The sequence below is a fragment of the Mobula hypostoma genome, chromosome 7, assembly GCF_963921235.1.
Source record: "Mobula hypostoma chromosome 7, sMobHyp1.1, whole genome shotgun sequence".
NCBI classification, from domain to species: domain Eukaryota; kingdom Metazoa; phylum Chordata; class Chondrichthyes; order Myliobatiformes; family Myliobatidae; genus Mobula; species Mobula hypostoma.
In genome coordinates this window covers 16780175-16800354 of record NC_086103.1, presented here as the reverse complement: position 1 = coordinate 16800354, position 20180 = coordinate 16780175, and the positions used below count along the sequence as shown (strand labels likewise).

Below are 20180 nucleotides of genomic sequence, written 5' to 3'. Positions count from 1 at the left end.
TAGCCCTCCATACCCCTATCGCCCATGTACCTATCCAAACTTCTCTTAAACGTTGAAATCGAGCTTGCATGTACCAGTTGCGCTGGCAGCTCGTTCACTCACAAGTCTCTGAGTGAAGTTTCCCCTCATGTTCCCTAGACTTTTCACCTTTCACACTTAACCCATGACCTCTAGTTGTCATCCTATCCAACCTCAGTGGAAAAAGCCTGCTTGCATTTACCCTATCTATACCACTCATAATTTTATATACCTCTATCAAATCTCCCATCAATTTTCTACGTACCAAGAAATAAAATCCTAACCTATTCAATCAGCATTGTGTGTGTGTGTGTGTGTGTGTGTGTGTGTATTATGATGGTAAGTACATTTCAAAACCAAGTCCATTGTTTTATAGGACTGGCGACAGTCCCAATCTGAAGCAGTGCAAAGTCTGAACGTGACACAGGCGACAGTAATATGTTAATGCCATGGAAGGCTGCTATGAATTGTCTCTCTCTCTTTGCTCATTTAAACAATTGAGAAATATCAGGTTATAGTTCTGAATTTTGGGGAGGAGCAGATTGTCAGGTCCACCTCCAACAGGAGGCTCCACATGCAATACGGCATGCTTTCAGCAAAGTACTGTGTGTGACACAAACCTGACATACACAGGTCAGCTTGACACCCAACATAGCATGCTCTTCAGCAAGGGATCCTGTGTGACATAAACCCCCCCGACAGAAAATGAACACACGCACACTCACTCACCGGTTGCAGGTGATTTCTGGGAAGCCTGAAGACATCTGCCATAGTGCAAGCCATCTCATATTTGGTCATTCGTTCGTTCCCAGACCAGTGGAAGATTCCACTAACTGAAGAGTCCTGTTCAGGGGAAATAATTCCCAATAAGGTAACAGATGTAAATCTGGGACAAAATCTGCAGTTAACAGTTCCACACATCCAGAACACAGCAACACAGCCAACTGAGGGTAGCACACTTCTGGCAGGAATTCCTCAACACACAACAGTTCAGCACAGCACAGTCCCTTCAGCCCACAATGTTGTGCTGACCTTTCAACCTACTCTGAGATCAATCTACTAATCATATTTGTAACACAAAAGCTTGTACTGCGATTTGAAAGGTTATGGAGTCACACAAGGTGAACACAGATGGGTGACGGATGGGGAAAGGGGGAATTGGTTGAACAGGGTGAGAGTAGACACAGGATTTGTTCTATGTGTGCGTACGTGTGCGCATGTGTGCACATACACTCACCTGCATCCTGCGCTCAGACAGCTCCCTGCACACTCTGGCCACGTCAGCCACGTGCGTGGGGAACCGTTGCTGCCAGTGGTCAACACTGGCCAATCTTTCAGGGGACTGGACACTGCTGAAGATGGCACAGACTGCACTTTCCTCCAGCTCCTCTATTGGACCGTAAAGGACAGGAACACGGAGCACTGCAGCGCCTGGGACCCAGTGAACAGACAGGGTAAATACCCCCATACAGTGAATAATCTCCCCTCACTGAAAATATCCAACAATCTGTCCACACTCTCCCTTCATCCCCACTCTGTAAATAACATCCACATATTGACAATCATTCCACTCATAATACCACCACAGTGAGCAAACTCTCCACATCAACAATTTCTGGAAATCACCACCACCCATACAACACCCGTTTTCTACAACCTCTCCCCGCAGATATCCCCCACATGCACACTCCCAACACTGTAAACTCCTTCTCCACAACAATCTCCCCGTCTCCACCATAACCCAAATAACCTCCTGCTCACAATCCCCCGTCCACACCCCCTGCTCAGTGAACATGGAGCAAGGATATAATGCTGAGGCTTTATAAGGCACTTCTCAGACCACACTTGGGAGTATTGCAAGCAGCTTTGATCCCTTATCTAAGAAAGGATCTACTGGCATTGGAGAGGGTCCAGAGATGGTTCACAAAAATGATTCCAGGAATGAAAGGATTAATGTATGAGAAGCATTTAATTAATCTGGGCCTGAACTCACTGGAGTTTAGAAGAATAAGGGGAGATCTCATTAAAACTTATCAGATATTGAAAGGCCTAGATAGAGTGGATGTGGAGAGGATGTTTCCTATTGTGGGTGAGTCTAGGACCAGAGGGTACAGCCTCAGAAGAGAGAATCGACCACTTAGAACAGAGACGAGGATGAATTTCTTTTGCCAGAGAGTAGTGAATCTGTGGAATTCATTGCCACGGATGATTCTGGAGACCAATTAATTGGGTATATTGAAAGCAGAGGTGGACATGTTCTTGATTAGTAACGGTGTGAAAGGTTACGGGGAAAAGGGAGGAGAATGGTGTTTAGAGGGATAATAAATTACCCATTATGGAATAGTGGAGCAGGTTTAATGGACCAAATGGCCTAATTCTGCTTCAAACTCTTATAGTCTTAAATCCACCTACCCCCTCCAAGGCCAATTCCTCCTACCACACATCCTGCTTGTGTGATTTAGAGGTCTCTGTAGAACCTTTACAAGAATCTACAGTGGCATGCAAAAGTTTGGGCACCCCTGGTCAAAATTTCTGTTACTGTGATTAGCTAAGCAAGTAAAAGATGAACTGATTTCCAAAAGGCATAAAGTTAAAGATGACACATTTCTTTGTACTTAGTAACACCCCCTTTGGCAAGTATCACAGCTTGTAAACGCTTTCTGTAGCCAGCTAAGAGTCTTTCAATTCTTGTTTGGGGGATTTTCGCCCATTCTTCCTTGCTAGTTCTGTTCTGTGAGATTCTTCTTGGACCGTTTTGCATGCACTGCTCTTTTGAGGTCTATCCACAGATTCTCGATGATGTTTAGGTCGGGGGACCGTGAGGGCCATGGCAAATCCTTCAGCTTGCGTCTCGAGGATTTTGGCTTTTGAGGTGTGTTTAGGATCATTATCCTGTTGTAGAAGCCATCCTCTTTTCATCTTTGGCTTTTTTTTAATAGACGGTGTGATGTTCGCTTGCAGAATTTGCTGGTGGTTAATTGAATTCATTCTTCCCTCTACCAGTGAAATGTTTCCCGTGCCACTGGCTGCAACACAAGCCCAAAGCATGATTGATCCACCCCCATGCTTAACAGTTGGAGAGGTGTTCTTTTCATGAAATTCTGCACCCTTTTTTCTCCAAACATACCTTTGCTCATTGCGGCCAAAAAGTTCTATTCAAAACATTCAAAGGAACATCTAAACAAGCCTGATGCATTTTGGAAACAAGTCCTGTGGTCTGATGAAGTTAAAATAGAACTCAAGAGGCGCAAGCTGAAGGATTTGCCATGGCCCTCACAGTCCCCCGACCTAAACATCATCGAGAATCTGTGGATAGACCTCAAAAGAGCAGTGCCTGCAGGATGGCCCAAGAATCTCACGAACTAGAAGCCTTTTACAAGGAAGAATGGGCGAAAATCCCCCAGACAAGAATTGAAAGACTCTTAGCTGACTACAGTAAGCGTTTACAAGTTGCGATACTTGCCAAAGGGGGTGTTACTAAGTACTGCCATGCAGGGTGCCCAAACTTTTGATTCGGGCCCTTTTCCTTTTTTGTTATTTTGAAACTGTAAAAGATGGAAATACAAGTTTTCTTGCTTAAGATATTAAAGAAATGTGTCATCTTTAACTTTATGCCTTTTGGAAATCAGTTCATCTTTTACTCGCTTAGCCATTCACAGTAACAGAAATTTTGACCAGGGGTGTCCAAACTTTTGCATGCCACTGTATGCCTCATTGCCTCTGCTGCCAATGCTGTTACATAACCCTAGTGCCTGCCCCTCCTCCACTGCCAACCACAATCAATGCCCAAGGCATCTCCATTCCTGTTATGTAACACCAATGCCCACCCCTCCTCACTGCCAACCATAATCAATGCCCCGCAGCCCACTTCCCGTTATGTAACTCCAATACCTTTCCCTCGTCAGCCCACCCCTCCTCCACTGCCAACCCCAATCAATGCCCAAGGCAGCTTACTTCCTGTTACATTACCCCAGTGCCCACCCCTCACCAGCCCACCCCTCCACCACTGCCAACCATAACCAATGCCCACCCCTCCTCCACTGCCAACCCCAATCAATGCCCAAGGCAGCTTACTCCCTGTTACATTACCCCAGTGCCCACCACCTCCCCCCACCTACTGCCAACCACAATCACTGCCCAAGGCCGTTCAATTCCTGCCTCACCAGGGTGGTTTTGCAAAACCTGCCTCTCCCCTGCCAGCTTGCTTTTTCCGTACAGGTTGAGGGGGTTAGGAGTGTCGCTTTCTCGGTAAGGAGGGTGTGTTCCATCAAAAATGTAATCTGTGCTCAGGTATATCATGAAGGCGCCAACCTCAGCTGTAAGAAGCAGAAAATGGCTGTAATTAGTTAAAGTAATTTATTTATAGATACAGCACGGAACAAGCCCTCCGACCCAATCAGCCATGCTACACCGCAACACACTTACTTAACTCTAGCCAAACCACAGGACTATTTACAATGACCAATTAACCTACTAACTGGCACATCTTGGGACTGTGGGAGCACAGTGGAACACCTAGAGGAAACCCACACACTCATGGGAAGGAACATACAAGGACACTGGAACTGAACTCCAAACTCCAGTGCCCCAAACTGTAACAGCATCACGCTGCTACACTAGTGTGGTGCCTGGAAGTTCTGCTTTGTTCACTCAAGCCACGTTTGATTTGGTTTCCCAGAATGTTGTGAACCGGGATCTCCAGCCTCTGTCCCAGTGACGTGAAACTTATATGTCCAAACCCAAACCAGCACCATCTCATCTCGAGGCAGGATGCAGGAATTGCCAATGAGGCTGATAATCACTACACCACCCTGAATAACCAGAGAGTAGGGGCACAAGCACAGAGGGAGGTGCTCCTGGGGACACTTATAGACCAGGTGAGATATGTGGAACACAAGAGATTCTGCAGATGCTGGAAATCCAGAGCAACACTCACAAAACGCTGGAGGAACTCAGTAGGTCAGGCAGCATCTATGGGGAAGAATAAACAGTCGACATTTTGGCCCGAGACCCTTCATCAGGACTGGAAAGGACAGGGGGTAGAAGCTGGAGTAAGATGGTGAGAAGAGAGGATGGAGGACAAGCTAGAAGATGACAGATGGGTGGGGAAGAAGTAAGAAACTGGGAGGTGATAGGTGGGAAAGGCAAGGGCTGATATATGAGAAACAGCGTTCATATTCTAACACAGGCTGTTTGAGAACTTGAATCTACTTTGAAACAACTGAAAAAGAAATTTGATCAAATACCACACGGGGTGAAACTGAATATATTTAGAGGAACATTCCATCCATCACCTCCTGGTCATTGACCCCAGCCCCCTACCACTGACTCCCTGGCACTTTCCTCTACAACCTCAGGGAGTGCAACACCTGTCCTTGCACCTTCTCTTCCTAAACCTCACCACCATCCTCAAAGCCGTGATACCTCCGGTCTATTTCCGGGGCTGCGTGAGCTGATCTCATTGCAGTGCAGCTCAACGGACATGACTAAATATCCCCCTTTCAGCCTGGTAGACTGAATCACAACTGCTTCCAGGGTTTGTACAGTCAACAAAGATGTTTTAATGTGATTGAACAATCTATCACTGTATACGTATAGTCTCTAGTAAATAAAATCAAAGATCTCAGAGCTAGGGTGAGATCCTGGTTAACCGCTTCTGAATGGGACACAGCCATTCAGAGTAACGGGTTCACTATACACCATCAGGATCCGTCTGACAGAAGCAGAGGTGGTGGTGTATGTCTCATGATCAGTTCCTCTTGGTGCAGAAATGTATCAGTGTTGTCCCAATTCTGCTCATCAGACCTGGAATATCTCAAAATTAAGTGCCATCCATTTTACCTGCCGCAGGAGAATTCTGCGGTCATTTTGATAGCGGTATACATTCCACCTCAGGCCAATGTCAAAGAGGTAATGATCTGAACAATGACATCAACATTCACAAAACAGCACACCCTGACGCCTTCACCATTATTTCTGAAGCTTTTAACCAAGCCAGCTTGATAAAGTCACAAATCACTTGGATAGAATGGCCTCCTGCCTCTTTATTTTATTGTGTTATTTTTGTACTGCATCAGATCCACAGTAACAATTATTTTGTTCCCATCCCACTGACAGGAATACTATTCCCCTATTTGTACCTGGTTCCACCTGGCTGTCACCAGCTCCCATCCCACTGACCAGAGCACCCCTCCGACCAACCGGATCACCATCCCCCTGTTTGTACCTGGTTCCACCTGGCCATCACCTCCACTCTAATAGCTCCTATTATCAACAGTCATACTCATCCCATTCCAGCATGGGAGAGCTTGCGTTCCTGTTCATCGCCCTCCTGTCTCCACCACTCCCCAAATCTGCCCACACCCCACCTCCATTTGTATTCATCCTTCAACCTGTTACCTGCTGGTTGTCTCAAGTAATGGTGCAGCTCTATAAAACTCTGGTTAGACCACACTTGAATTGTGTTCAGATCTGATCACCTCATTATAGGAAGGATGCAGACATTTACCAGGATGCTGCCTGGATAAAATAACACATCTTATGAGGATAGATTGAGTGACTTTCTCTTAAGAGTGGAAGATGAGAGGTGACTATCTCGACAGAGGTGTACAAGATCTTAAGAAGCATAGACAGAGAGAGAGTGCAGCCAGGCAATTTTTCCTTGATTGGAGGAAAATATAGAGGGGATATCAGAGGTATAAGAACATAAATAGGAGCAAAAGTAGGCCATCTGGCCCATCAAGCCTTCTCCACCATTCAGTAAGATGGCTTATCTCCACCTACCTGCCCTTTCCCCATAACCTTTATTTCCCCTACTATGCAAAAATCTATCCAACTTTGACTTAAATATATTTACTGAGGTAGCCTCCACTGCTTCACTGGGCAGAGAATTCCACAGATTCACCACTCTTTGGGAAAAGCAGCTCCTCCTCATCGCTGTCCTAAATCTACTCCCTCAAATCTTGAGGCTATGTTCCCTAGTTCTAGTCTCACCTGGCAGTGGAAACAACTTTCCTGCCTGTATCTTATCTATCCCTTACATGATTTTATACGTTTCCAGAAGATCTCCTCTCATTTTTCTGAATTCCAGTGAGTGCAATCCCAGGCGACTCAATCTCTCCTCATAGTCTAATCCCCTTATCCCTGGAATCTACTTGGTGAACCTCCTCTGCACCACCTCCAAAGCCAGTATATCCTTCCTTCAAGTAAAAAGACCAGAACTGCACACAGTACTCCAGGTGCAGCCTCACCAGTACCCTGTACAGTTGCAGCATAACCTCCCTGCTCTTAAATTCAATCCCTCTCGCAATGAATGCCAACATTCCATTTGCCTTCTTGATAGCCCGGTGCACCTGCAAACCGACCCTTTGCGATTCATGCACAAGCACTCCCAAGTCCCTCTGCACAGCAGCATGCTGTAATTTTTTACCATTTAAATAATAATCTGGTATTTCATTTTTCCCTCCAAAGTGGATGACCTCGCATTTACCAACATTGTACTCCGTTTGTAAGACTCTTGCCCACCCATTTAACCTTTCAATATCTCTCTGCAGACTCTCCATACCTTCTGCATAATTTAGTATCATCAGCAAACGTAGATACACTGCACTCAGTCCCCTCTTCCAGATCGTTAATGTATGTCATGAATAGTTGCAGGCCTAGCACCAACCCCTGTGGCACACCAATCACCACTGATTGCCAACCAGAGTAACACCCATGTATCCCAACTCTCTGCTTTCTATCCATGCTAATACATCACCCCCAGCTCTATAAATTCTTATCTTATGGATAAGTTTTTTATGCGGCACCTTACTCAACGCCTTCTGGAAATCCAAGTAAATAACATCTATCCGTTCCCCTCTATCCACTGTGCTATTCATATCCTCAAAGAACTCCAGTAGGTTTGTCAAACAGGACCTGCCTTTGCTGAATCCATGCTGCGTCTGCCTGATGGATCCATTTCTTTCCAGTTGCCTAGCTATTTCTTCTTTAATGATAGTTTAAAGCATTTTCCCAACCACACGTTAAACTAACTGGCCTACAGTTACTTGCCTTTTGTCTGCATCCTTTTTTGATCAGTGGCATGACATCTGCCGTCTTCCAATCCGCCAGGACCTTCCTGAGTCCAGAGAATTTTGGTGAATTATCACCAAAGCCTCTCCTATAACTTCTGCCATTTCTTTCAGTACCCTGGGAAGCATTCCATCAGGACCAGGGGACTTGTCTATCTTTAGACCCACAGGTTTGCTCAGCACTACCTCTTTAGTGATAGCTATAGTATTGAGGTCCTCACCTCCCATCACATCCATAACATCTCTCTTTGGCATGTTAGATGTGTCCTCACTGTGAAGACTGACACAAAATAGTCATTCAAAGCCTCTGCCATTTCCTCATTACTGAAAATGAGGCAGGTTCTTTACAGAGAGTAGTGGGTGTGTGGAAAGTCCCACCTGCAGTGTTGGTAGAGGCATATACTTAGTGATATTCAGAAGAATCTCAGAAAGGCACATGGATGACAGAAAAATGGAAGATTATGTAGAAAGGAAGGGTTAGATTGATTTTGGAGTAGGTTAAAAGGCTGACACAAAACTGTGAGCCGAAGGGCCTGTACTGTTCAATGCCTCTTCTCCACACTCAGTCCTGATACAGGGTTTCATCTTGAAACAATTCCTTTGTCCCTCTCAGATGCTACTCAACCTGCTGAGTTCCTCCAAGTGTTGCTCCGGGCTCCAGCAGCCTGCGTCATCCGGGCTCCATCATCCCTAATGCCCTGTTTCTACTGTCTGGACCAAAGATGAGCCTCCAGTCCCACATGATCACTGCTCCCTGCAATTTGCCAGTTAACAGGATACCTGTTACCCTCGGCTCAAACAGCAGACACACTGGTGACAGATAGTCATGACAAGTTAAACAGTCGCCCTGTGGATTTCTGTCAGTAAGAGCAACAAGTATTTGAGGCCATAAAAAGATGTGATACCTGACTCCTTGGCTATGAATGCAGAACTGTTCACGTTCAACTGCTGGGCATAATCAGGTCGATTTTGCACCACATCAGGTCTACGCTCCGCCGCACAGTGAACAACAGCGTGTGGCTGTAACAGGACAAACACAAGAGATTTGTCAGGTTTCCACCGGTCACAGGATTGCCACTAACTGTATTCCTACATACATGTCAGCACAGAACTCGGATTCATTCCAAATGGAAATGGCTTAGGACAGAGATACGGCAACATGGAGATTACAAAACAAAGTGGATGCATTGGCTCAGACAAAGACCGAGCAGGAAATTTTTAGACTGAGAACTGAAAAATGCGCGGCACTTAACATAAAATTCATTCCACGTGGGAACAAAGGTCATGTTATGCTGCTGCACAGTCCCACATCGCAGAGGGAAGAGTGGACATATGTAGCGATCTGGTCAGGCTGTAGGAGACTATGTAGAGATGTGACGGTCAGTCTGTAGGACACTATGTAGAGACGTGACGATCAGACTGTAGGAGACTACGTAGAGATGTGACGGTCAGTCTGTAGGACACTATGTAGAGATGTGACAGTCAGACTGTAGGAGACTACGTAGAGATGTGACGGTGAGACTGCAGGAGACTACGTAGAGACAGTCAGTCTGTAGGAGACTACGTAGAGATGTGACGGTCAGTCTGTAGGAGACTATGTAGAGATGTGACGGTCAGTCTGTAGGAGACTATGTAGAGACGTGACGATCAGACTGTAGGAGACTACGCAGAGATGTGACGGTGAGACTGTAGGAGACTACGTAGAGACAGTCAGTCTGTAGGAGACTATGTAGAGATGTGACGGTCAGTCTGTAGGAGACTATGTAGAGATGTGACTGTCATAAACTGTAGGACACTATGTAGAGATGTGACAGTCAGACTGTAAGAGACTACACAGAGATGTGAGAGTCAGTCTGTAGGAGACTATGTAGAGATGTGACGGTCAGACTGTAGGAGACTATGCAGGTAGAGTCGGTGGTGAGGAAGGCAAATGCAATGTTAGCATTCATTTCAGGTGGTCTAGAATGCAAAAGCAGGGATGTGATAAGAGCAGAGCTTTATAAGGCACTGATGAGGCCTCACCTTAAGTACTGTCAACAGTTCTGGGGTCCGCACCTGAGAAGAGATGTGCTGGCATTGGAGAGGGTTCAGAGGAGGTTCACAAGGATGATTCCGGGAATAAAAAGGTTATCATATGAGGAACATTTGATAACTCTGGGTCTATACTCGCTGGAATTTAGAAGGATGAGGGGGTTCTCATTGTAATCTTTTGAATGTTGAAAGGCCTGGTAGAGTAGATGTGGAAAGGAGGCTTCCCATGGTGGGAAAGTCCAGGACAAGAGGATACAGCTTCAGGATAGAGGGGTGCCCATTTAAAACAGAGATGCGGAGAAATTTCTTTACCCAGAGGATGGTAAATTTGTGGAATTTATTGCCACAGGCAGCTGTGGAGGCCAGGTTGTTGGGTGTATTTAAGGCAATAGACAATAGGTGCAGGAGTAGGCCATTTGGCCCTTTGAGCCAGCACCACCATTCACTGTGATCATGGCTGATCATCCACAATCAGTACCCCGTTCCTGCCTTCTCCCCATATCCCTTGACTCCACTATTTTTAAGAGCTCTAACTCTTTCTTGAAAGCATCCAGAGAATTGGCCTCCACTGCCTCCTGAGGCAGCACATTCCACAGATCCACAACTCTCTGGGTGAAAAAGTTTTTCCTTAACTCTGTTCTAAATGGCCTACCCCTTATTCTTAAACTGTGGCCTCTGGTTCTGGACTCCCCCAACATCAGGAACATGTTTCCTGCCTCTAGCGTGTCCAATCTTATATGTTTCAATCAGATCCCCTCTCATCCTTCTGAATTCCAGTGTATACAAGCCCAGTCGCTCCAATGTTTCAACATGTGACAGTCTCGCCATCCCGGGAATTAACCTCGTGAACCTCACAGAGATTGATAGGTTCTTGATTGGACATGGCATCAAAGGTTAAGGAGAGAACTGGGGATGAGAAGGGGAAAAAAAGGATCTGTCATGATTCATGCGGAGCAGACTCCATGAGCCAAATGGCCTAACTCTACTCCTATGTCTTACGGTCTTGTGCTTTATCTGGGGAATGATGAGCTGGTGCACTAGACTCTCAGTAAGGGGATCACAGTCAAAGACACGTTTTTACAGATGGAGCTAGTGACAGCTCCCATGCAATGAATCATCCTCCGGCACGTCAAGCCTTTCATTCCCTATGAGGTGTTTCTTCCCCATCTAGCCCTCTGGGACATAACGTCAGAGATAACTGCCGTAAGACACAAATTTAAGAGACACAGCCACCGCAGTGTAATCTCTTTCCAGTGCCAGCTGTTCATGCAGCTGGCACAGGAGGACAACGCTGAGGGCCAGTTTACTGTCCAGCACGAAGTCCAGTACTGGAGCTCTGAGCACCCACAGTGCCATGTGTGCGCAGAGGTGGGACACTTTCAGAAGGATTGTCCAAACACCCGGCCCAAGGAGTCCACCTCTGGCACTAGTTCCCCATTTACCCCTATCCCTGCAACTGCTTTTGCCCGTGGTTGGGATGGAGGCACCTGAGCTTACATGTACGGCAGGCACAGGGAGGAGCCTCCACAGGGCAGGAAGGCGGAGAAGAAATCCAAACACCCCAGGAAGGCCCCTGAGAACGCAGAGCTCACTACCGAGGAACTCACTTGTCCTGAAGTTCAGCGGGAGGCTCAGGGAAGCACGCAGGTGGACAGGGTGATGGAAGCGGAGTGTGCCACTGCATTAGTAACTCCTGCACCTGGGTGCCCATCTAGCCTGAGGAGAAGAAGCTCTTCTCCCAGAGGGCAGAGAATGTAGGCTTGGGGGGTCACCGAAGGGTGTGGGTATCCGGGTGGAGGTGAGTCCTAAACCTGAATCCCCAGAAACAGCCTCGAGCCCTATGGTAGGTGGGGTGTTTATGCAGGAAGTTGTTGTTGCCCCTGATCTGGGAACTGAGACAGCCCTACAGCCCTCCCCCAGGACTTATTAGTTGGTGCCTTCCTAGAGGCAAGTGCACCAGATAATGTTAGCAAAGCAGCGGCCTGCCGCTCTCACTCTCAGGATCAGGCTCCCAAATGCCCCTAGAAACAGAGTTGTCGGGGTCCACCTCTTGCCTGGCTCCTGAGAAGAGAGATTTATTCTTCATGCTGACCCTATCTACGCTTGGTTTTCAGGGAGTTCCTGGGGGTGATCCCTCCATTGTTGTTCTTGAGGGTAGGGCTGATGAAAAGATGGAGTCGGCAGGTGTGAGCAAGGTACCCGCTGTGCAGTGTCAGTTAGAAGTGGTCCAGTCTGCTAGTACACACAGGAAGAAAGATGGGGTGGAGGAAGATTCATTTGATAGTGAGACGAAGGACATCCTCACCCCTCCTGAGAAGTTCCCATTGATCCCTGTTGAGATCAGAGAGTTTATCCTCACCTCTGAGGGTGAGAAGCATCAGTCGAAATTAGCCTCCTTGCGCTGGTCTAGCATGCAGAGGCTGATTAAGTTCCTGGGTGTCATCCTCAGACGGAAAGGGAAGGGGAATAGGAATGTTATGTCTGGGAACGATAGGCGACAGCTTAAATCCTTCATGGATTACCTGGTGAGACACATCAGGATGCAAAGTAGCCTTACTCCTTTGGGGGTTGGCACGTCACAGGGTAGCGCTGGCACCACTTGAGCCCAGACAGCAAAGAACCTTCTTGGTTTTCCGAGAAAGTATGACTGAGGGTGTCTCTGCTCTCACCAGGAAGGGTGCTAGTGTATACTCCCAATATGAAGATCACCATAGTTAGTCTAAATCTGAATGGCAGCGGGGGTTCCCTCCACAGGTTTAAAAATCGCTCAGTCCTCAGGGATGGGAGATATGCAGTGAGCTTCCTGTAGGAAACCCATACCATCCCAGGGGACGAGTCCAATTGGCTCCTGGAGTGGCAGGGAGGGGTCAACATGAGTCACTTCAGCTCCACCTCTGGTGGGGTGGCGATCCTTTTGGCACCAACCTTCTAGCTGGAAATCGTAGAAGTCCAAGGTATCGTTCCCGCCAACTGCTTCACCTAGCCATGTGCCTGGATAGTGCACCTCTGCACTTTATCAACGTTTATGCCCCGAGGCACAAGGTGTTGCAGATGCGCCTATTTCGTCAGGTGTCCATTCTGCTGAGCTCCATTAACCCTGTGGATGCACCATCCTCAGGGGAGACTTCAACTGTACCCTCATGGTGGAGGACCAATCTGGTCTCCATTGTGACCCAGCATCAGAAAATTTAAAGGAGCTAGTAGGCTCCTTTGACTTGGTAGACACCTGGCAGAATCTTCACCCTGACTCTAGCACCTTCCCGAGAAGATCTAGAGAGGGAGGTTTCCCCAAAGACCACCTCTACATCTCTCAGGCATATATCTCCGGCATTTAGCATCCTCCATGCGGCCATCACCTTGTGTGGATGGAGTTTGCTCCACTGTATTCTTGGGTGGGATCTGGGCACTGGCACTTTAACACTGGTTGCTGGAAGACAGCCAATTCCTGGATTCATTCCATGCACTCTGGGTCACCTGGAGGGAGAGGCAGGAGGATTTCTGCTCTCTACGGCTCTGGTGTGATGTGGGCAAAGCCCACATCTGGTTTCTATGTCAGGAGTACACTAGGGGGGTCGCCAAAGATGCAGGGCTCTGAGATTGATCGGTTTGAGAGACAGTTGATTGACTTAAGAGTTCCACCTTGGTCTGACCAATGGGGACCAATAGTTATGGCAGGAATACCAGGAGAAGTACGCTCTAGCAGTCCCGAAGTACATACACAAGATGATGGATCCAAACGCTGCACAATTTGGACCTTGGCTCACCCTTCTACTCATTGGAGAAGTGGCAGGGAGCCCAAAAGCAGAACTGGAATTACCTGCTGCAGACGATTTCCGCATCACAGACCCTGATGAAATCAACACAGAAGTCCACTCCTCGCTCCCTCTGTGTCCTTATTCTCACCAGACCTGTCAAATGCAGACACGTGCAGTGAGGTCCAGAAAGATCTACCTATGGTCAGCCCAGAGGGGCTGGACACTCACCTGGCCTAGTTGTCTTCGGGGATGACTACAGTTTTGTCCTAGGGGAGAGTCTAGCCACCAGGGAAATGTCCCTTTCATGGCAGAGAACTGTTGTCCTACTGCCCAAGAAGGGAGACTGCCACCTACTAAAGAACTGGTGTCCGGTCTCTCTTTGGTTGGCGGACTGTAAGATCTTTGCCTGGGCAATGGCTAACCCTCTTGGCTCAGTATTGACAGGTGATCCATCCTGACCAATTGTACACAGTCCCAAGTCAGTCCATTCAGGATAATGTCCATCTAGTCCCGGACCTGATCCACCTGTTCCAGGAAACTGCAGCATTTCACTCTCTTGACCAGGAGAAGATGTTGGACCAGTGGGCACTCTGTAGGCATTTGGGCTGGGACCACACTTTGTAGCCCAGGTCATACTCCTATACTGTGCCACATAGTGCCTTGTCAAGGTTAATGGATCACTGACAGCGCCCATTCCCTTAAGAGGGGTACATCAGGTATGCCTTATGTCCAGCCAGTTGTATACCATCTGAGTAGAGAGCTGTTCCTGTGCCTTCTTCAGCGGAGCGGCGGGTCTGGCTCTACGTGAATTGGACATGGAAGTCATCCTTTTTGGCCTATGCCGACGACGTGCTCCTGATGGTGACAGATCCCAATGACCTGCAGGGAATGCGCAAGTGCCAGGAAGTTAATGGGTCAATGGCAGGTGGACTCGCTGCCAGAGGAAATGAGGCCTTTTGAGTGAATCTCCTCTATCTGAGTCTACCCAAGTCCTTCTGGGGAGACCTAGCTGGCGAACTGGCAGGACCAAGAGACGTAAGTCATGGCCCGGCTGGGACGCTGGTCAGGCCTTCTTAGGGTGCTTTCCTATCAAGGCAGAGCGGTGGTCATAAGCCAGCTGGTGGCCTCCATGTTGTGGTTACAGATGGTCACCTTGCCCCACCTGCCCCCTTTGTCTCAGGAATGCAGAGGAAGTTGACGGACTTCTTCTGGGGTAACAGGAAACACTGAGTCTCCAGTCTTCAGTCTCCCAGTGGGAGTGGGCAGACAGTCACCGGTGTGTGTCCGCACGCGGCTGGCGGCTCTCCGCCTCAGGATCCCGCTCAGATTCCTGTACGCCGAGCACGCTCCCAGGTGACATTTGGTGGCAACATACTTTCTCCGGAGGGCCACTGTCTTCACGAAGAGATGCGGCTACCACTGGCGGGCATTAGCCGTGATGCTTTGTCAGAAGTCTGTCTGACTCCTATCAGGACCTAATGAGGGTCTGGAACATAGTTGCCTCAGGCCAGGAACCCTCTCCTCTGGCAGATCGTGGAGTTCCGGCCGACCCCGGACCTACCTCAACGGATGTCAGTGCGGCTCAGGTGTGTGGAACGACCCAGGCTGGGCTCACCTCTGCACTGCCAAAGCTGCCTTTTGGGCCCAGACCCTGCAATCCCTTCCGAAAGCTGAGCCCACACAACTTGAGTCGTCTCTCATCGACACCCACAATCCCATTCAGGAATGCAAGTAGGAAGTACCTGCACTGGCTGCTGCTCCACACCCTCCACTTCCTAGTCCTTGTCCACTGTCCTGACATGCTGTGGCCGACTGTCTTTCCACCTGGAGGTGAGGCGAGTCTACAATGAAAGTCCCTTTACAAGGGACTTCTTCCCATGCACCTCGGGGACTTGGGGTGGAGGCTGCTGCAAACAGCAGTGCCCTGTAACAAGTTCCTTAGTTTGTACACGGATATCACAGCTGCATGTCACTTCTGCAGGCTGGAGGAGACCCTGTACCACGTGTACCTACAGTGTGCGAGGCTGCAGCCCCTTTTCACATATCTGCGAGGGTTGTTCCTTTCCTCTGTCTGCATTTCAGCCCCATCCTATGGTCACCCAGTAAGGAGGGGGCATAGAGGGATGATGATGTCCTTGTCAACTTGCACCTGGGGCTGGCGAAAACAGCTATCTGAGGTTCCTGGAGCAGGTGGCGGAGGGATCTGCCTGGGCAAACTGCCTGGCAATGTTTAGGGGTATGTTCATGCCCAGGTAAATATTGAGGAGGAACACATGCTGTCCACGGTGACCACAGAGGCGCTCCAGGACCGTTGGGCACAACAGGGGATTAGCGCCACCATTGACAGAGATGGAAACATTTTAGTTCAATGTCGTTTGTCTAGTCGTTGTGTAATAATTGTGTTAGTCACTGGCTTGTATATACTGAAGCAATAAAATTGTAACAAAGATATTTTGTTTAAAAAAAAGGGTTAGACACATATCAACGCTTCCTCTACACCATCCCATCTCACACTCCCAGGGTCAGACACAGTGAATCTTCCCTCCATACCATCTCATAAAACTTCAGAGCCATTTTACAACTGGCTCTGAAGTTCTGTGGAACATGGCAATTTCTGTCAAAGCAGAGATCTCTCTCTCTCCTGTTCCACAGACATTTGCTGCTCACTGGCCAACAGACCTGCTGTGAGGGACCTGTTAAACGCACAGAATCCCCTTCCCCCAGCTCCAGACTAATACACATGATGCTGCTCTGCTTGCAGGCACAGGCTGATTGACCCTTCCCTAGCAAGCTCCTATCCCACCAATGACATCAGCCCCTCCTCCACACCATTCATTCCCAGCACAGCATGGCTACACTTCTGGCCCTCTCCCAAGCCCACCAGCCCTTCCCATTACAGATGTCTTCTACAGCCCACTCCTCAGCCCAATTGTCAGCAGTATATTGAGGTTCAGCACCTTAACCTCCTGGATCATCCTCTGCACTTCCCCTGCCTCCAGCAGGTTCACTTTTTCAAACCGGGGTCGAGCTCTCCTGTAACCACAGCCCACCGCATCCCAACCATTTTCCGCAAACTCTTTGTACACGGCTCGGCCCAGCAGTCCCGTTGCTCCAGTGACCAGTACCCGTCTGTCGGGCACTGAGACATCCTCCTGTAAGGAGAAGGGCAAAGATTAGTGTTGCTGCCAGCCCAGGTCAGGTGCATTGTGACCAGCACCAACACCCCTCCCAGATGAAATCCACTTTCCAATGCACAGATCCCAAACAGTGAATATCCATAGAATCTACCGCCTCACCAAGTTCAGTATCACAGAACACTGCAGAAAATTCGAAGTAAGTTTTACTATTCAGAGACATACTGTATATGTCACAACATACAACTCCGAAATTCTTTATTCCTGCAGGCATACTCAGCAAATCTTTTTAATAGTAACTGTAACAGGATCAATGAAAGATCAAGCACAGCATAGTAGACAACCGTGTAAATACAAATGTAAATAAATAGCAATAAATAACAAGAGCATGAAATAATAAGATGAAGGGTAGATTATTAGATTAGATTATGAGGACACGCAGTCTTTTATTGTCATTTATTAATGCATGCATTAAGAAATGATACAATATTCTTCCAGTGTGATATCACAGAAACACAGGACAGACCAAGACTGAAAAACTAACAAAACCACATAATTATAACATATAGTTACAGCAGTGCAACAATACCATAACTTGATGAAGAACAGGCCATGGCACAGTAAAAAAGTTCAAAGTCTCTCGAAAGTCCCACATCTCACGCAGACGAGAGAAGGAAAAAACTCTCCCTGCCATGCCCGACCACAGTCCGACTCTCAGTCGTCTGAAAACTTCCAGCTCTGATCAGCCCTCCGACACCGAGTACCGAGCACCATCTCTATCCCAACGCTTCGACCTCAGCCTCGGTCGCCAGCAGCAGGCAAAGCCGAGGATTTTGGGGCTTTCTCTCCGGAGATTCTCGATCGCACATTTAAGAGTCCTTAAAATGAGATAATTGGCTATGGGAACATCTCAATAGTTGAGTGTAGTTATCCTCTTTTGTTCAAGAGCCTGATGGTTGAGGGGTAGTAACTGTTCTTGAAGCTGGTGGTGCGAGTCCTCGGGCTCCTGTACCTCCTACCTGCTGGCAGCCACAAGAAAAAAGCATGGCCTGGATGGTGAAGATCTTTGATGATGGATGTTGCTTTCCTCTGACAGAGTTTCATGTAGATGTGCTCAATGGTTGGGAGGGTTTTACCTGTGATGTACCGTGCCGAATCCACTACCTTTTGTAGGATTTTCCATTCAAAGGCATTAGTGTTCCCATACTAGGCCGTGATGCAGCCAGTCAATACACTCTCCACCACACATCCATAGAAGTTTGTCGAAGTCTTTGAATCTCCACAGACTGCTAAGGAAGTAGAGGCACTGTCATAGAGTACAGGCCCTTCGTGACAATGACCTGACATTTTAACACACTACAACATCAATCTAATCCTTTCATCCCACACAACCCTCCATATTTCTATCATCCATGTGCCTATCTAATGTCCCGATTGTATCTGCTTCTACACCACCCCTGGCAGTGTGTTCCACACACCCAATTATCCTCTCAGCTCCAATCTCCTTCTCCCTACATTCCTTCATGCCTTGACCAATCAAGAATCCATCAACCTTCACCTTAACTATACATAAAGACTTGGCCTCCACAGCTGCCTGTGGCAAAGAATTCCAGACTCACCATTCTCTGTTCTAAAAGGACGCCCCTTTATACTGAGGCTGTGTCGACTCTCCTACCATAGGAAACATCCTCTCCACATTTACTCTATCAAGGCCTTTCACCATCAAAAGGTTTCAATGAGGTCACCCCTCATTCTTCTGAATTCTAGTGAGTAGAGACCCAGAGTAATCAAACTCTACTCATATGCTACCTCTGACACCTCCCCCCCCACCCCCCAACTTTCCACCAGTCACCATAAAATTAACTTATTTCTACCCTGGGGAAAAAGTATCTGGCTCTCTACTCTATCTATGCCTCTTAGCATCTTGTAAACCTCTATGAAGTCACCTCTCATCGCTGCAAAGAGAAAGGGCTTACCTCGCTCATCCTGCCCTCATTAGACATGCTCTCTAATCCAGGTAGCATTCTGGCAAATTTCATCTGCACCCTCTCTAAAGCTTCCACATCCTTCCTATAATGAGGCAACCAAAAATGACCACAATAGTCCAGCTGAGTAGAGCAGTCATCATGGGAGCAGTTGTCAGAGTAGTCTTGAGTTAGAGTAGCAAGGCTTTGGCACAACAGGATTCAGCGAGAATAGGTGGAGGCAAGGTAAATAGGTGAGTTTATTACTTATTTCTTTTTAGCTTTTGAGAGAATAGGAGGTATGTCCACAAAGCCAGTGTCCTGTTGTGGGTGTCAAATGTAGGATCTCCAGGAGACTGCCAGCCTCCCCAATGGCCACATCTACACCAGGTTTATTGAGATGCAGCTCCTGAGAGACATAAGAAATAGGAGCAGGAGTCGGCCATCTGGCCCATCAGTCCTGCTTCACCATTCAATAAGATCATGGCTCATCTGGCCATGGACTCATCATGTTAGGGAACATGTTAAGGAAATGGAGCTGCAGCTCGATGACCTTTGGCTTGTTTGGGAAACTGAAGCAGTGATAGACAGGAGCTACAGGGAGGTAGTCATCCCAAGGCTACAAGAGACAGGTAAATAGGTGACAGTCCAGAGAGGGAAGGGAGAACATCAGATAGTGGAGAGCACACCTGTAGCCATCCCCTCAACAATAAGTACTCCATTTTGAGTATGATTGGAGGGAGCGCCTACCTGGGGGAAGAAACAGCGGCCGTGCCTCTGGCACTGGGTCTGGCCCTGTGGTTCAGAAGGGTAGGGAACTGAATAGGATGCAGCAGTAACAGGGGACTCTATAGTCAGGAGGACAGACAGGTGATTCTGCGGACGCAAAAAAGAAACATAGATGGTAGCTTGCCTCCCAGGTGCCAGGGTCTGTGATTTTTCTCAATATGTCCGCAATATCCTGAAAGGGATAGTGAGCAGCCAGAAGTCGCGGTACATATTGGTACAAACGACATGGGTAGAAAAAGGGAGGAGATCCTGAAAAAAAGAATACAGGAAGTTAGAATGGAAGCTGAGGTACAGGACCTCAAAGGTAGTAATCTCGGGATTGCTGCCTGTGCCACATGACAGTGAGGATAGAAACAGAATGAGGTGGCAGGTAAATGCGTGGCTGAAGAATTGGAGCAGGGGGACAGGGATTCTGAT

The 20180-nt window shown here is 47.8% G+C and overlaps 1 protein-coding gene across 1 annotated transcript in view; it reads right to left on the bottom strand.

Annotated features, from left to right (window-relative positions):
* mat2b (methionine adenosyltransferase 2 non-catalytic beta subunit methionine) overlaps positions 1-20180 on the bottom strand; it is a 56066-nt gene that overhangs the window by 11947 nt on the left and 23939 nt on the right. The window contains exons 2-6 of the mRNA XM_063053098.1: positions 16834-17028; positions 8996-9110; positions 4182-4334; positions 1256-1449; positions 748-861 (exon numbers count right to left, since the gene is read on the bottom strand). Coding sequence (XP_062909168.1) covers positions 748-861; positions 1256-1449; positions 4182-4334; positions 8996-9110; positions 16834-17028 — 771 coding nt within the window. The remainder of the gene's footprint in view (positions 1-747; positions 862-1255; positions 1450-4181; positions 4335-8995; positions 9111-16833; positions 17029-20180) is intronic.